At 46.0% G+C, this 14,508-nt stretch overlaps 1 protein-coding gene across 2 annotated transcripts in view; it reads right to left on the reverse strand.

Annotated features, from left to right (window-relative positions):
• Positions 1-231: 231 nt before the first annotated feature.
• The window catches only part of ARHGAP6 (Rho GTPase activating protein 6), a 454,057-nt gene continuing 439,780 nt past the window's right edge, over positions 232-14,508 (reverse strand). For both annotated transcript variants that reach the window (XM_029930914.1, XM_029930915.1), the window contains exons 11-13: positions 7,554-7,822; positions 4,685-4,765; positions 232-2,250 (exon numbers count right to left, since the gene is read on the reverse strand). In XM_029930914.1, coding sequence (XP_029786774.1) covers positions 1,553-2,250; positions 4,685-4,765; positions 7,554-7,822 — 1,048 coding nt within the window. In that variant the 3' untranslated portion in view covers positions 232-1,552. The remainder of the gene's footprint in view (positions 2,251-4,684; positions 4,766-7,553; positions 7,823-14,508) is intronic.

The raw sequence follows: 14,508 nt of genomic DNA on the forward strand, positions 1-14,508 counted from the left end.
GCTCATGGTCACGCCCAAAGCCTGGCAAACACAGGGTCGGCATGAGTAGGAGGAAGGTGGGTGGCACAGAACAGTAACTTGCATCTGCACATCCACACCCGAGTAGCGTCTGCTGGGAGTCTCATTTACAACATTTGGCTGCTGTTCATTACACTTGGACTTGGGATAGTGAAGGATAGGTCTGGAACGGCGGGTGAGTCCATTCGGTAGATTTAATGCCAGGGAACAGTGTCTTTGTTTAACTTTTTATTCATCATGGCACAAGATAGAACTTTAAGGAACACCACTGAAAGTTTCATCGCCAACATGAAAATTAAGAGTAACATGTTTCATAAAAAAAAAAAATCCTTTTTCTATAATACACATTCCCTTTTGAAGTGAAACAAAATCTCACAAAATACTGAAGCGAATCGCCACCTGCTGGTCAAAAGTGGTTTTGCGGTTGAAAAACTTCAAACTGCTGAAGTATATGGTAGGAGCGTTTGACAATACACACAAAATTACCGAAGAAGACATTTCCTCAACCTTTGGCACGATGTCAACATGAAGCTGTAGCTTTTGTTTCCCGCCAAACATTATTTGCTTTAGAAAGCACTGCATCTAGTTTGGTTAATACTCATTATGGGGCAAAAGGAAAAACTGTGTTCTGTAATTTGAATACTCCATTTGGATTCTTAAACACTTTATAGTTGGATTCTAGTTTGTAGTTTTGAAAAATACATAAAAATCATACATCAGAAATATATATTATATATGGTCTCTATAAAACTGAATTTGCTTTAAACTGGGAAGGACAACTTAATTATTCTTTCTTAGGCACCGCCTTGCTCTTGTTTGATTAACTGAAACCTTTCTAAACAGATTCTAAAAATATATTCCATAATGTATCAAATCTAGCAGTTTCCTTAAAACATGTTCAATACGAAAAAGCATTTGGTCAATATATTTTTTTGGTATCTCACTACTATATAAAAATATGGCTTGGCATATTGTTTTGCTTTGTTTTGTTAGTGTTTTTCTTAGGCATTGAAAGAAGGGCTCTCCCTAGTTCAAAAGCTATGGCAAAAGCACAGAAACCTGCTTGTGCATGTTCTAGAACATTCTATAGAATCTCATTACTTGGTATACGTGACGTGATTACAACAGATGTTCCTCGGGCTTCTGTGAATATATCATATATGATTTTCATACATAATCTGTTACAGAATATACAATAGTCAAAACTGAAGTCACACAAATACAATTAAGCTATATCAAAGCGAGAGTTTTATCGCATATAGAGCCAAGGTGAGAGGTTTTTGGATCGGGTATCGCCATCCGTGTTTGTTTTTGTTTTTTCCTTAGGCTGGCTATGCAGTAGGATTTTATTATCAATGGCAAGGGTAGTATTAGTGCTCTCTATCTTTAAGTGAACTCGGTTTCTCCTGTGTTATTTTTTTTAAGTGTAAAAGAAGAAAAAGAAGTAGAAATGTCCAATTGTCCAACACCAATGTTTTTCCCTACTGAGTAAAAGAAGGCTGTTTGGGATGTGGGGGCGCGCACTCGGGCGGGCTCACACCAGCGTTTCCGGGAGGGCATCGGGGTTGTCAGTGGACAGGAGCTCCCAGATTTGCCACCGCTCTCTCTGCCAGTCGAGCCAATTGGGGTCGCCCACAGTCTTACTGTTCCGATCGCCGGCAGGACTAGAGTAGGCACTGCTCAGGTTTTCCTCAGCGGCCTGATGCTCTCGCTCGGCTGTTTGGCTGCCCTCTTCCAAAGCTGTTCTGGAACCTTCTTCGGGCCTCTGAGGCCTCCACAGCAGTGACTCTGCAGGCTGGTGGGCTGACGCCAAAGCTTGCTTCCCTGGACCAGGATAAGGAGGAGGAGGCCTCTTGTCGCGCCTCTCGCTCTCTGGAGGTCTCTGGTGCAAAGGCTTGGCCCTGCTCCGCGGCCAGGCCGCGTCTAGCTCGCTCGGGGTGAGGTCTTCGGCACTGCTCAGAGTCAAATACCGCTCGGCCTTGGCCATGGCCTGCTCGGGTCTCCGGCCGCCGCCCTGGATGTGGGGCGTGCTGCAGACCCGCGACACGGGAGGGCAGGCTGTGCACTCTGCCACGGTGGCCATGGTCTGAGTCCTCCGAATGACCTGCTGGCCATGTTCCAGTTCTGTGGGGCTCCCGTGCCACTGAGGCCAGGTCGGGGACAGGTTCCCCTGAGAAAGGAAACATGGCCCTGGGCGCAGGGAGCTGCTTTCAAAAATGTCTCCATAGGAACCTGGAAGCCAGAGAGAAGGGCGAGAAATGGAATTAGTTGGCAGACGCCCCAGGGGGTTGTCCCCCCTTCTCCTCCCCACTTCAAGCTTCAAAAAAGTAAAAAAGCACAGGACACTCTTCCCTGCCCCAAGTAAAATATTTCTTGTATAAGAAAACATCACGTTTTGGTCACTGACACAATTCACGTCATGGCCCCAAATACAGAGGTTAGCTGACAAACTAGACGGTCCTTGTCACTAACTTGTTTCGGGAAAGGTCCCTTCCACGTGGCTATGAAAATGTCTCTGAACGCAGAAGTCAAGGGAGTGTTCCTCCCTCTTTTGGGGCAATTTGCAATCCTGAGGAGACGCAAAGTCGAATGCTTTTGTGTTTCTACCCTGTCAATAAAAGTCGTTGGAATAAATGAATTGAATCCAAACGGTCCCATCTCATGCCAGAAGATAATGAGGACAACAGCTGCGGAGCAGATGATCCGGCCACCATTGTGGGAAGAACTGGTTCTGTGTTCACCAAATCTTCCCCTCTCCATCCTGGATGACATTTCCCAGCCTGCCTTGCAGTTCGGAGGGCCACATAAATGAGGCCTGGCCAGCTAGTGCGGAGAGATGTGATGTGAGCCATTTCTAGGCCTGGTCCAATGAAACAACAAACACCCACTAGTCTTCCGGGCTCGCTCCCTTCCTCCCACTACTAGGTTGGGATGGAGAAACCATGGAGGGACCACAGAGCCACCAGCTGGATGGAGCCTGAGCCCCTAAATCACTGTGTGAAACAGAGCCCCCCACCCCTTCTTCCCCCTGCACGGTCCACACTGGACTATGATGTGAGGGAGAGATCGGATGTGATAGGTTAGGCGCTGCCATTTAAGGATTCTTTGTCACAGCACTTAGCTTTCCCTCATGGACTCAACTGTCGTCAGGAAACTGACAGGAGGGCAAAAGAGTGCATTTCGCAAACAAAGGGTTCTTGGCACCTATGTCCCCAGACTGCCATTTCCCTGTCCTCTCATTTGTTAAAAAAGGAGGCGGGGAAAGAGAAGATCGTTTGGGCAAGAGACATGAGCATTCATACAGGGACTGATCAGAGTTGAAATAGCAGACGGAAATGGAGTGGAACATCTTGGACTAGCTTATCCTTGGGGGAAAAGGTAGCAAGGCACTTCATAGGATACAACGGGATGTAGTTAGATAAAGGATCGGTTCAACATTCAGCTGGATCAGATGCTACTAAATTAAAGATGGACCGTGCCTTAAAAATGTACTATGGGAGGTACATGTGCATACATACATACATACATACGTATTTGGAACATAAAACAAAACAATTTACACACGTCATGCTATGTATTAACATCTATTTCAGATGGATGAAAAGATTAAGGGCTTAAACAATGAAATACAATGAATGAGAAAAGCATATAAGTGACTAATGCTTACGTAAAGATTAATTTTGTGAAAGAATTTACAAAAAGAAATAGCCATAGACTCATTTATGGAAAACATAACAGTTCCAGATACCCAAAGGGGGACAAAATGTAAGGGATAATATCAGTGGCCAACAATATTGACAAAGACTTAACGCCTTGATTGTAGGCAGAGTTCATAAGAATTGATTTAAAAAACACCAGCAAACGGGCGCTGGGGTGGCTCAGCCAGCTAAGTGTCCGACTCATCTCAGCTCAGGTCTTGATCTCACAGTCGTGAGGTCAAGCCCTGTGTGGGGCTCCACGCTGGGTGTGAAGCCCACTTGAAAACAAAAACCAAAAAACCCCACCAGGATACATAAATAGTCCATAACAAAAATGACAACTCAGTTGGGGACATTCAGCTAATTAATAGAAAAACTGAAAAATAATGGTGAGAAAGAAAGGCAAATGGAAGTAATAAATACAATTGGGGTTTCCAATGAGCAAAAAGGCAAAGTCAATGATGCGCAATATTGGCGAGATCGTGGTGCACACGGTACAGTGAGATACAGCGCGCAGGGAACAAGCTGGTGTAACTATGGTTAGAAACTCTTGCAAAGGGGGTGCCTAGGTGACTCAGTTAGTTACATGTCTGACTTCAGCTCAGGTCATGAGTTTGAGCCCCGCGTCAGGTTCTGTGTTGACAGCTTAGAGCCTGGAGCCTGCTTTGGATTCTGTGTCTTCCTCTCTGCCTGCCCCCCACCCCCACTCTCTCTCTCTCTCTCTGAAAAATGAATAAACCTTAAAAAAATTACAAAAAAGACTCTTGCAAAGGAACGGAAATGAAATATAGTCAAAGGTTGACATATTTTGGCGGAAAGGCTAAGTGTTGCTTTATCTGGTTTCCCCCCGATTTTTGCCATTTTCCAAATAATATTTGACAAGTACTTAATATGATAGTCAGGCAAAAAGTAAAGAAAATTCATTTAGAAAGTAAGTGCAATACACAGTCTTTAAAAGATAATGTCACCTGTCATTCCTGGGTCTTTGGATCCACTTTTTAATGTTGAATGCCAAGTCCCCCAGATATTGAAAGGTTCCTCTGACATATCTAGGAAAAAGTATATAGAAAAAGAGATGTGACTCACAAGGAAAGTCGAAGAGCACAAAATCGATCAACAAATATTTTTGTAACACTCAAGATCGTGGTGGGCACAAGACGGAATACGGGTGCGTACCGGCCTTCCGGGAGGCTTAGTCCGTTTGGGATTGACAAACAGGCTTTCTATGTAATGGTTGTGATACCCAGAAGAAGGGCCCCCAAGGATGTCTGTGTCATGATCCTCGGAACCTGCAAAGATGTTATAGGCCAAAGGGACTACAGGTCTGATTAAATTATGAGTCGAGATAAGCTGATGTGCCTTAGTTGGGTGGGTGGACCCAATGCAATCATGAGACTTCTGAGGAGAGGGAGGCGGAAAACAAGATGCTATATTGCTGGCTTTAAAGATGGAGGAAGGGGCACGAGCCAAAGCACCCGGGTGGCCTCTCGAAGCTGGAAAAGGCCAGGAGACAGATTGTTCCCTGGAGGCTCCCAAAGTAACACAGCCCTGTGGACCCCTTCTGGATTTCTGAAGTCAGGACTTTTCCTTTAGGAACTGCGGCTATTTTACGTCCTACCCTCCACGATGCTACGCTGCTGGCACCAGCAGGTTCTTCCCTGCCTGTATTCATTCACAAATCGGCAGAGTGGGGCATTCTCTCCTCGTCCAAGTCCTCTCTACGGCCCTGCAATGTGATCATAATCTGGGTGCTTCCCTGCGGCGGCTGTCCAGATGCATCTGTCTTTTGATTCCAAGGAGATGCCCTGAGTCCACGTGACAGGTGAAGGCACTCGACTGCTGATGACCCTCTCGGAGTCAATGCTCCTGTCTTAGATTTCATACAAGGAAGAAAGGGGACCCCAAAAGGCTCAATCTCTCTCCTGCAGGTTGCGAGTGGCAGAATAGGTTACTGACGCCAAGTCTCGTGCTCTGGTCATGGGACACCAACATGACTTGTTTCTAATTCCCTCGGGGTGAGGTTAGTTGCAGGGAGAGAGCTGCAGGTTAGACGGGATTGCTCAGTGCCCTGCACCAGCAATACCCAGGGCCGAATCCTTCTCTGCGCAGGGCCGTCCTGCATGCTGTGGGGTGTTCAGCCCTGGGCTCTATGGTCTGGACATCAGTAGCAACCTGTCCTAAGTCATGACAACCCCAAATGCCTGCAGACATTGTAACATGTCCCCCAGGGCACAAAACTGAGGACCACAGAGCCAGAGTTCGCCAAGATATCCAAGAGACAGCAAGAACTAGTGTACGCTTTCGTCTACCTGCTAACAAAGAAGAGCTAATGTGTATCTTAGCCCACCTGCTAACAACCGGGAAGCCAAGACCCAAGCCCGGGAGGCAAGAACCAAGCTTTCTCAGTGGGAAGTGGTCAGATAATATCTCTTTGAATCTGTATTTAGAACCCCGAATAGGCCAGGCTTCTTGTAATAGCAAAATTCTCTTCAAATCCCCTTCCTGTGTTGCAGAGAATGTTGTGTATAGAAAATGTGTCACTAATTTAAAAGACCAAAATTAGAGATCATTTATATACATCATAAAGGGAATAGTAAATCTAAAATGCATCAATATCATGGCTATGAAGAACATTAGCAAAATGGAAAATGTAAATGATATGATTTTAAGTAAGATGCACTTTGTTCAAAAGGAGCTATAGTTTGGAAAACAAGGATATAAAGTTAGGTATGCATCTAGACAAGGACTACGAAAAATAAAGTTTCACATTTTAGAAATAAATTTTATGCTTGAAGGGAACATAGTTTACTGTTTTTTAATTGCTTTAATGTTTACTTATTTTTGAAGGAGAGAGAGATAGAGTGCTAGCAGGGGAAGGGCAGAGAGAGAAGGAGACACAGAATCCAAAGCAGGCTCCAGGCTCCGAGCTGTCAGCACAGAGCTTGACGCGGGGCTCGAACCCACGAACTGTGAGATCATGACCTGAGCCGAAGTCGGACACTTAACCGACTGAGCCACCCAGGCGCCCCAGGTTACTGTTTTCATTACGAATTGTCTAAATTATTTTTGACATGAATATTTATAAAATAAAAATAAACATACTATGCTTTGAACATACACACACACACACACACACACACACACACACACACACACAGCCCTTCCACTGTTACTCAGAGTGTCCTGCTGGGTCCTGGCACCAAGGAATTACTCTGTGGAGGAAAAGAACAGAAGCAAGCATTTGGTGGTCAAATAAATTTGGGGAAAACTGTAAACCACACTTTCCTTTCCACTGTGTCCATTTCTGGTGCCCATTAGCACTTTAAAGAATCTGAGAAATTGTACAATAGAGAAACTGTTAGCTCGGTTAACCCAGCATTCCCCAAATGTATTTGGCCATGGAACCCTTATTTCGCCAAAACAATCTTACTCTCCCACAGAGACCTCTTTGGAACATGATGTCTCCTTATATAGTGGGTCCGGCCTGTCCTCTTTGTAAAAGTAACGGCGATGACAGGGTGACATCTTAGACTAGCAAACGTGCACCCAAACTCGGTGGCCAGGACACATCAAGTTCCTCAGATGCTCGCGGGAACAGTAAGCTAGGAGTACTGGGGGCTCTCTGGGCCATGAGACTGTTTGCTAGATACCAGGGATTCCGGGGTCCGCAGGGACCCTCCAAGACCAGGACTGGGCCCCCATCCTCTCCTCTTCCCAGAGCAGGAACTTAGTCAATCTCACAGAAGTAAAGGAATGTGAAACAAGGAAGCGATGCAGAGGAGGTCCAAGTGCCCGCGCCATGCCACGTGCCCTCAGTGCCAGCCAGGTTCCAATTACCTTTGCCAAGCCTTGGTCCAGGAGAACTCTCCCTTGATTTCGACAATGGCAAGTGGCTCACCAGCATGTACTGCTCCGGCCCTTTGTAAAGTTTCTCTGAGCCCCCCGGGGATGAGTCCTCTTGCATAGCCAGCAAGGAGTGTTCGGACAGCACTGGGGAGTTGTTGTCATAAGGGGAGAGGTCTCCGCTAGAAGCTTTGTTGGAGTCGGTGGATGAATGCCTTCCTCCCACAGAAAAAGAAACTTCCGACCGCAGCATGTCAGGGCTTCTGGGACAGGAAGAGAATCACAAGTGCGTGAGTGCGTTAACACTTAGTGACCGGATTCAAACAATACTACTGGTACACAAATGACAGGAGGAGAACGCATAGGCACAGGGGCTGAACCCAAAAGAACACCGGGAGCAATGTTCCAAGACTTGTACAGCAATGATGTGAAAGCGTTTCCCCGAGATGGCCAGCAGATGGCAGTGAAACCCAACAGTTGTCACAGGAACTGTCAAGGCGAACGGAGGCGGGGAGGATGAAACAGACACGGATCCCTGCATTCTCCAGTGGGCCTCGCTGACATGCCCGTCGCGTTAATCCTGCTTCCCCTGGAAAATCAAAGTCTGATGCTCACTCTCTGTTAAGGAAGGAAAAACTGACCGATAACTCTTTGATGTTCCTCAATATCCTGAATTGAATATAATTTACATAAAACTACGATTGAAACTTTACGTGAACTTCACGATGGCTTTCTGGACAGTGTTTTCCTCCCACCCGAATACTTAGTGTGAGTAAATCCATCTTTCCTGTGACGGTGACGATAACGATGATGCTGCTGCTGATGGCGCTTGTGGGGGGAAGAATAGGTTCACGTATGAAGAGGTGAGAGAGACAAATAGATGACCACCGCTAGAGATGGTGGGATTTTTAACGCTCCCAGAATGAGTCTACAAGGCACGAGTGCTTTTACAAATTGATACAACACATGCTAATTAGCATATCCATGATGTCTTATCGGTGCATAGCTGTCACAGCAACAGAAATAACAGCGAACACGTAAGCAGGCAAGGAAATGAACACGTCAGGAACACGAAAAGAGTGTTGGAAGTCTTACCTGGGAGCAACTGTATTTTCTACCTTCCTCAAAACAGTGGCCCTGACATCTTGAAGGGAAATGATCACAGATTAAAAGTTCCAGAACCTACTTCTGTCTCCCCCCACAACCCCACTTCACTCCTACTAGTCTTGCTTTCTTCTGGTTTGATTTTGCGAAACAAACCCTTTGGGATCTTAAAGAAGGTAGACACACGCCTGACCGATCTTAACTTAAGCGCCGTATGCACGTGGGCTGGAGGACGAGCCCTCGCAGCAGCTCTAGCTCAGTCTCTGGGTTCCAGCCGAGGTGAGCGCCCAGGAGAAAAGCGTCTCCGCATCTGTGACATGCCCAGGGGTTCGAGCACTTTTTGTGAGGAAATTTCTTAACTCACATGGAATAAATCAGTCCTTTCCTTGCCTCCTCTGTAAACTGATGACAGATAATCTTATGGGAACGAGCCAGAGAACAGCCTTATTATTTCTGCTGGAAACGGGGAGGGGCAGGGAAACCATTTAACCCTCATATCTCATTAACGGGGGGTGGAATTCTCCTGAATTCTAGCTGGGGAAATACAAAGCAGAACAAATGGACACATGTCTGTCATCAGGAGTTTGACTCCAGTTGAGGAAACTTTACTATGCAAATGAGAAGAACTGCATGTGTTGAACATGGAGCTCAGCTTAGGATCAGGGTTCTGACCAGGGCTAGACTTGATATCTCGGGGCCAATTTCCATTGTTTGCCCTGTTTGGTTGACAGCTTCCCCGGTCATTAATGAAAATGTCTTGTGTCTACTCAGCAAGGATAAGTCATGGTGTTATATCAATAACAGTGGGGACATAAAGCCTTATTTTATGGGGTGTTTGAAGAGCGCCAAGTCAATTCAGTAGCCAAGGCAAAATAGCTATCAGGGCCGTGAATGCTTTTTTGCCCCCTCACATTGGGAGAAAAGTGTTGGAAAGGTGATATCTTAGCTCACGGAGATCCCAATTATTCTGTCTCGTGTCTTGCTCATCTGTCTTAAAACACACAGAGAAGAGAATAAGTTCAGCAAAATACAATAAGTCGCAGATGCAGTCAACAGTTATGGGCATAAAGAAACGTACCCTATGGAAGAAATGTAGCGAGTCTCAGTACTAGGAACAACTTGGGTTTCTGCCGAGCAAGGAGGTTACTTGGCCCTATGGAAGCGTGCATCTTGTAGGAAATAATGTACGTCTCTTGGCAATGACTGCTCAGGGGGGCTCCACGCAGGTTGCTGTACTGGGGCGTGGGGTCCCCTTCGTGGGTCCTCACCCCAGCTGCGTCTTCCCTTATGGCGCTTCCCATCGTTTTCCTCTCCCTCGCCTCTTAAATTACTCACTACAATGTTGTTCCACTTACATATTTTTGCAAGCTGCTTCAGTAAGCTCTTTTGGGACTGTACAGACGGGGAATCACACTCACATTAATTATTGGGCGTACTGAAAAGGCTTCATGAGAACATTTCGTTTGCTTAACCAAAACAGAATGAAACAGAGAACAGTGATAACAATAACAAAAATAACCAAGCTGCCACACTATTTTCCTTCCACTTCCACGGCTGTGATTGGAGCTGATGGAGTAGAGGGGAGAGAGGAGGGGGTGGGGGGGGCCACTGTTCCTTTCATCTGTTCTTTGGGGAATGTCACCCCAGAACTTGCTGGAAATGCGAGTTGTCAGGCTCCGCTCTGGACCTACCGACTGGACTGGCTCTAACATGGGAGGCTGCCAGTGAAAAAAATCAAGAATTTCAAGGTGGTGACAGCAGATCATCGACCCAAGGGTGGACCTTTTCTCAGTGGAGACCCGACGCAAATGCACAGGTTGCAGACTGGGAAGCTGGCTTTGCCTACTGAAAGGGCGTCTGGGAGTGGGGATAGCAAAGTGTGTTTTAAAAAGCCCTCCAAGTATCTGTGACGCATGGCCAAGTCTGAGAACGTCCAGGCCAAACTGCCTTCCCTCCCTCATCTGTGCACGGGACAGTGGGCTAAGGATCTGTTGAGGCAGGTCAGGAAGGAAAGCATAGAGCATGGCCCAGACATCAGCACTGGCTGGCTGAGGGGGTAAATGTGGTGGCCCTGACCTTGAGGTGGCTGGGACCACAGCTGAATAAAGTGGGGGGGGGGCGTGCGCCCATCCTAGCCAGCTAGTCAGCGGCATCCAGAATGTAGAATCCTTAAGGCGAGAGGGAGCAGGAGAGGTCAACCCGCCTTTCTCTGCTCTTCTGGTTCATTCTCCTAAGTCAAGCCACCAAAGTGACTACAGCCGGGACGCCAATCAGAGGAGAAACTGAAGGAGGTGGCGAAAGCTCATCCCTGGAGGTAGAGATGGAGGCAGGGCTCACAGTGGACACAGGCCATGAACCTGAGAGTGGCTGGGCTCACAGCCAGGGGCGCGAGCAGAAATTCACGAATGGGAAACAACCCTTGGCCTGGGAGAGGAGTAAACGTGGGTGCTCACGCAGGGTCCCTGGTGTGGCAGGTACAGCACGAATCTGCCAACTACTCTCCTTGAGAAATGAGGAGGTCAAAGGTCTTTCTAGAAGTCGAGGCAGTAGGGCTTGAGACCCTTCTAAAATGTGTTTGATAAACAGCATTCAGCATTCAGCATTATTAAACCATCAATACTCAAATGCTGTGTTTTCTACTTGGGGTCAATGGCCCTCTTAAGTGTTAAAGGCAGTTCCCATCTATCATTTCATTTTCTCGGCAACCACGTCCGAGGACTGCCCATGCATGTGGGAGTCCGCCAATTAGTAAATGAAACGAAACTGTTTTATTCGTTTCTCAGGACTCCCACTTACCACATGGGGAGTTCAGAGGTCAAAAGAAAATTTAGCGTCATCTCATTGCTTTATCATTAAATCTATTGGAAATGAATCCGGAACCCCCACTCTGGGTCTCTCTGAAAGATGACTCATCAGCCACCATTGCCTTTGCTGATATTTGCCTCTAAGATGATTCAGCTCTACAAAGACAATTTTAAGTTCAGTGCTGCATGTAAAGGCAATTACATTTTTGTATTTATTTACATAAAATATTTAACCAGTGGCTCACTAAGATGCACGAACAGTTCAAAAGTGCGTGCTGGACCCTTTATGACTTGGGATGGAGCGGACTGGGATTGGGAATGTTGAGCAGATAAGGGGCCAGGTGACACAGGTGAGTCTCCACGAACGGACGGGCTTTCTCCACGAGACCTGAAAACACCAGGACCACGCACAGCATGCACGACTGGTCTCAACTGACCAAATACGTATGACACGGATACGTAGAGCGAATCGCTTTCTCACCCTTAGCTGGTCCCTCCAGGTCAGGGTGTTAACACGCCGCTGGCAGGGGACTGTGGGCCGGCCTGCCCTGCAGCTGGAGGCGCAGAACTCATTCTGCGGATAAATGGAAAACTCTGGTTCAATCACTGGACATGGCAGCCCAGCCCCTTGCTGAGCTCTTCCCCAGCGAGAAACGTCCTTGGAGCTTTCAAGTGTGTGTTGGCTTCTGCCTTGGCTTCCTCGCTCAACTGATAAACCTCAGTCTGTTGGAACTCAAAGCACATACCCATCTCAGACATGATTCATTGCATGGGGAAAGGAATCAACTGCCACGGCAGTTCTGGATTTATGGAGCATTTTGACATGAATCGCGCTCAGTTCTGCAAAGCATCCCTTACACAGACTTCTAAGGACAAAGGCAACCTGCTCCAAAGATGAGCTGGCATGGATCCAAACTCCCCACCGGGAGAGGAAGCCAGCACCCTGTACATTCAAACTTACCTGGGGCTTTGGTGAAATTTCTCCCCTCATTTTTAGCTGTTATTAATCCCGTCTTAGTAGCCGTGGCACATGAAGGCATTTATGGCAGGTGTAGAGAAAACAATGCTGGCTCTACTCTCTTTTTGTACAGTGTGCCTCACAAAATGTCTTCAGGTTAGTATTTTGCAAGTTTATAAAGAAGTTGTGAATCATTGTAAAGGCGTTCGGTGAAAGAGGTGATGTGATCGAGTCTCCCTCCATTCTGAACTGGCTTTTCATAGAAGGCACATTCACACGTTTTGGAAGTTTTCATGCTGGAATTTCCTACTCCACATACATTTTTCCTAAAATTGTGTGCGTGTGTGGGGGGCGGGGAAGGGCTAAGGCTTCATTCATTTCCAAGGAGCTGGAATAGCTATGATATGATGGTTGAGCTCACAGCTATGGCCAGTCGGTAGGGCTCACTGCTGTTAACTATACTGATAACATCTGATTTCTTGTCTCTGAGAATGTTCTGACAACTTTTTGACCTTGCAGATCCTAAGAAATGTTATGAGCCTTCTCCCATGGTTTTGATCGGCTGATCACCAGTTTTGCAATTTGGGGGTGCAATTTTATTATTTTTATAGTTTATTGTCAAGTTGATTTCCGTATAACACCCAGTGCTCTTCCCCACAAGTGCCCTCCTCCATGACCATCAGCCCCCTTTCCCCTTTCCCCCTCCCCCTTCAGCCCTCAGTTTGTTTGCAGTATTCAAGAATCTCTCATGATTTGCCTCCCTCCCTCTCCTTAACTCTTTTTCCCCCTTCCCCTCCCCATGGTCCTCTTTTAGGTTTCTCCTGTTAGACCTATGAGCGCAAACATATGGTATCTGTCCTTCTCCGCCTGACTTATTTGGCTTAGCATGACACCCTCGAGGTCCATCCACGTTGCCAAGAATGGCCAGATTTCATTCTTTCTCATTGCCATGTAGTACTCCATTGTATATATACCACATCTTCTGATCCATTCATCAGGTGATGGACATTTAGGCTCTTTCCACGATTTGGCTATTGTAGAAAGTGCTGCTATGAACACTGGGGTACATGTGCTCCTATGCATCAGCACTTCTGAATCCTTTAGGTAAATCCCTATCAGTGCTATTGCTGGGTCATAGGGGAGTTCTATTGATAGTAACTTGAGGAACCTCCACACTGGTTTCCAGAGTGTCTGCACCAGTTTACATTTCCACCAACAGTGTAGGAGGGTGCCCGTTTCTCCACACCCTCTCCAGCGTCTATAGTCTCTTGATTTGTTCATTTTAGCCACTCTGGTGGGCATGAGGTGGTATCTCAGTGTGGTTTTGATTTGTATTTCCCTGATGAAGAGTGACACTGAGCATCGTTTCATGTGTCTGTTGACCATCTGGATGTCCTCTTTGGAGAAGTATCTATTCATGTCTTCTGCCCATTTTTTCACTGGATTATTTTCAGTAAAAACTTTGTGAAGACCACTACCAGAATTAAATACAATGAAATTTAAAAATGTACACCTATAGATAAGGTTCACCCATATTGGCTTTCTCCCCAAATGCAGTGAAATTGGTTTTATTTCTATTTTGTTTCCGGAATATAGTAGGGAAAATGCTATATTTAGTCTTGTATGCCTTCTGGGCATATGTGGTTTGATGTAATTTTTAATGGTTAGAACATTAAAGTGGCTGGAAAATATTGAAAAGTTGAAAAGTTGGCACATTAGGACTCGCATCATTATATTAGGGTGAAATGCTTTATTTGTGCCCAAACAGAATTGTATTATTTTAGTTCAGCTTAACTTAAAACTTATTTAGGATTATTACTTGGGCAGAAGGAACTTCCAAATGCAGCAATTCTCTTGGTTGAAAAATAAGATATGCAAAGAAGTATTTTCAAAGCATCACTGATGGATTTGCTTCCATTTAGGCCAGCATACACATTTTCCCTTTGGCTTTAGGCTCTAGTGTGACTCAGCATGGCCACGGCCTTTTAAATTTTTTTAAAAAATATTTTTGGTGTTTAATAGATTTTGGTGTTAACTTCGATTTCAAAAACTATGATATGTCAACATTGTCCGTTTTGATGCC

Source organism: Suricata suricatta, chromosome X (assembly GCF_006229205.1).
Source record: "Suricata suricatta isolate VVHF042 chromosome X, meerkat_22Aug2017_6uvM2_HiC, whole genome shotgun sequence".
In the NCBI taxonomy this organism is placed as follows: Eukaryota; Metazoa; Chordata; class Mammalia; order Carnivora; family Herpestidae; genus Suricata; species Suricata suricatta.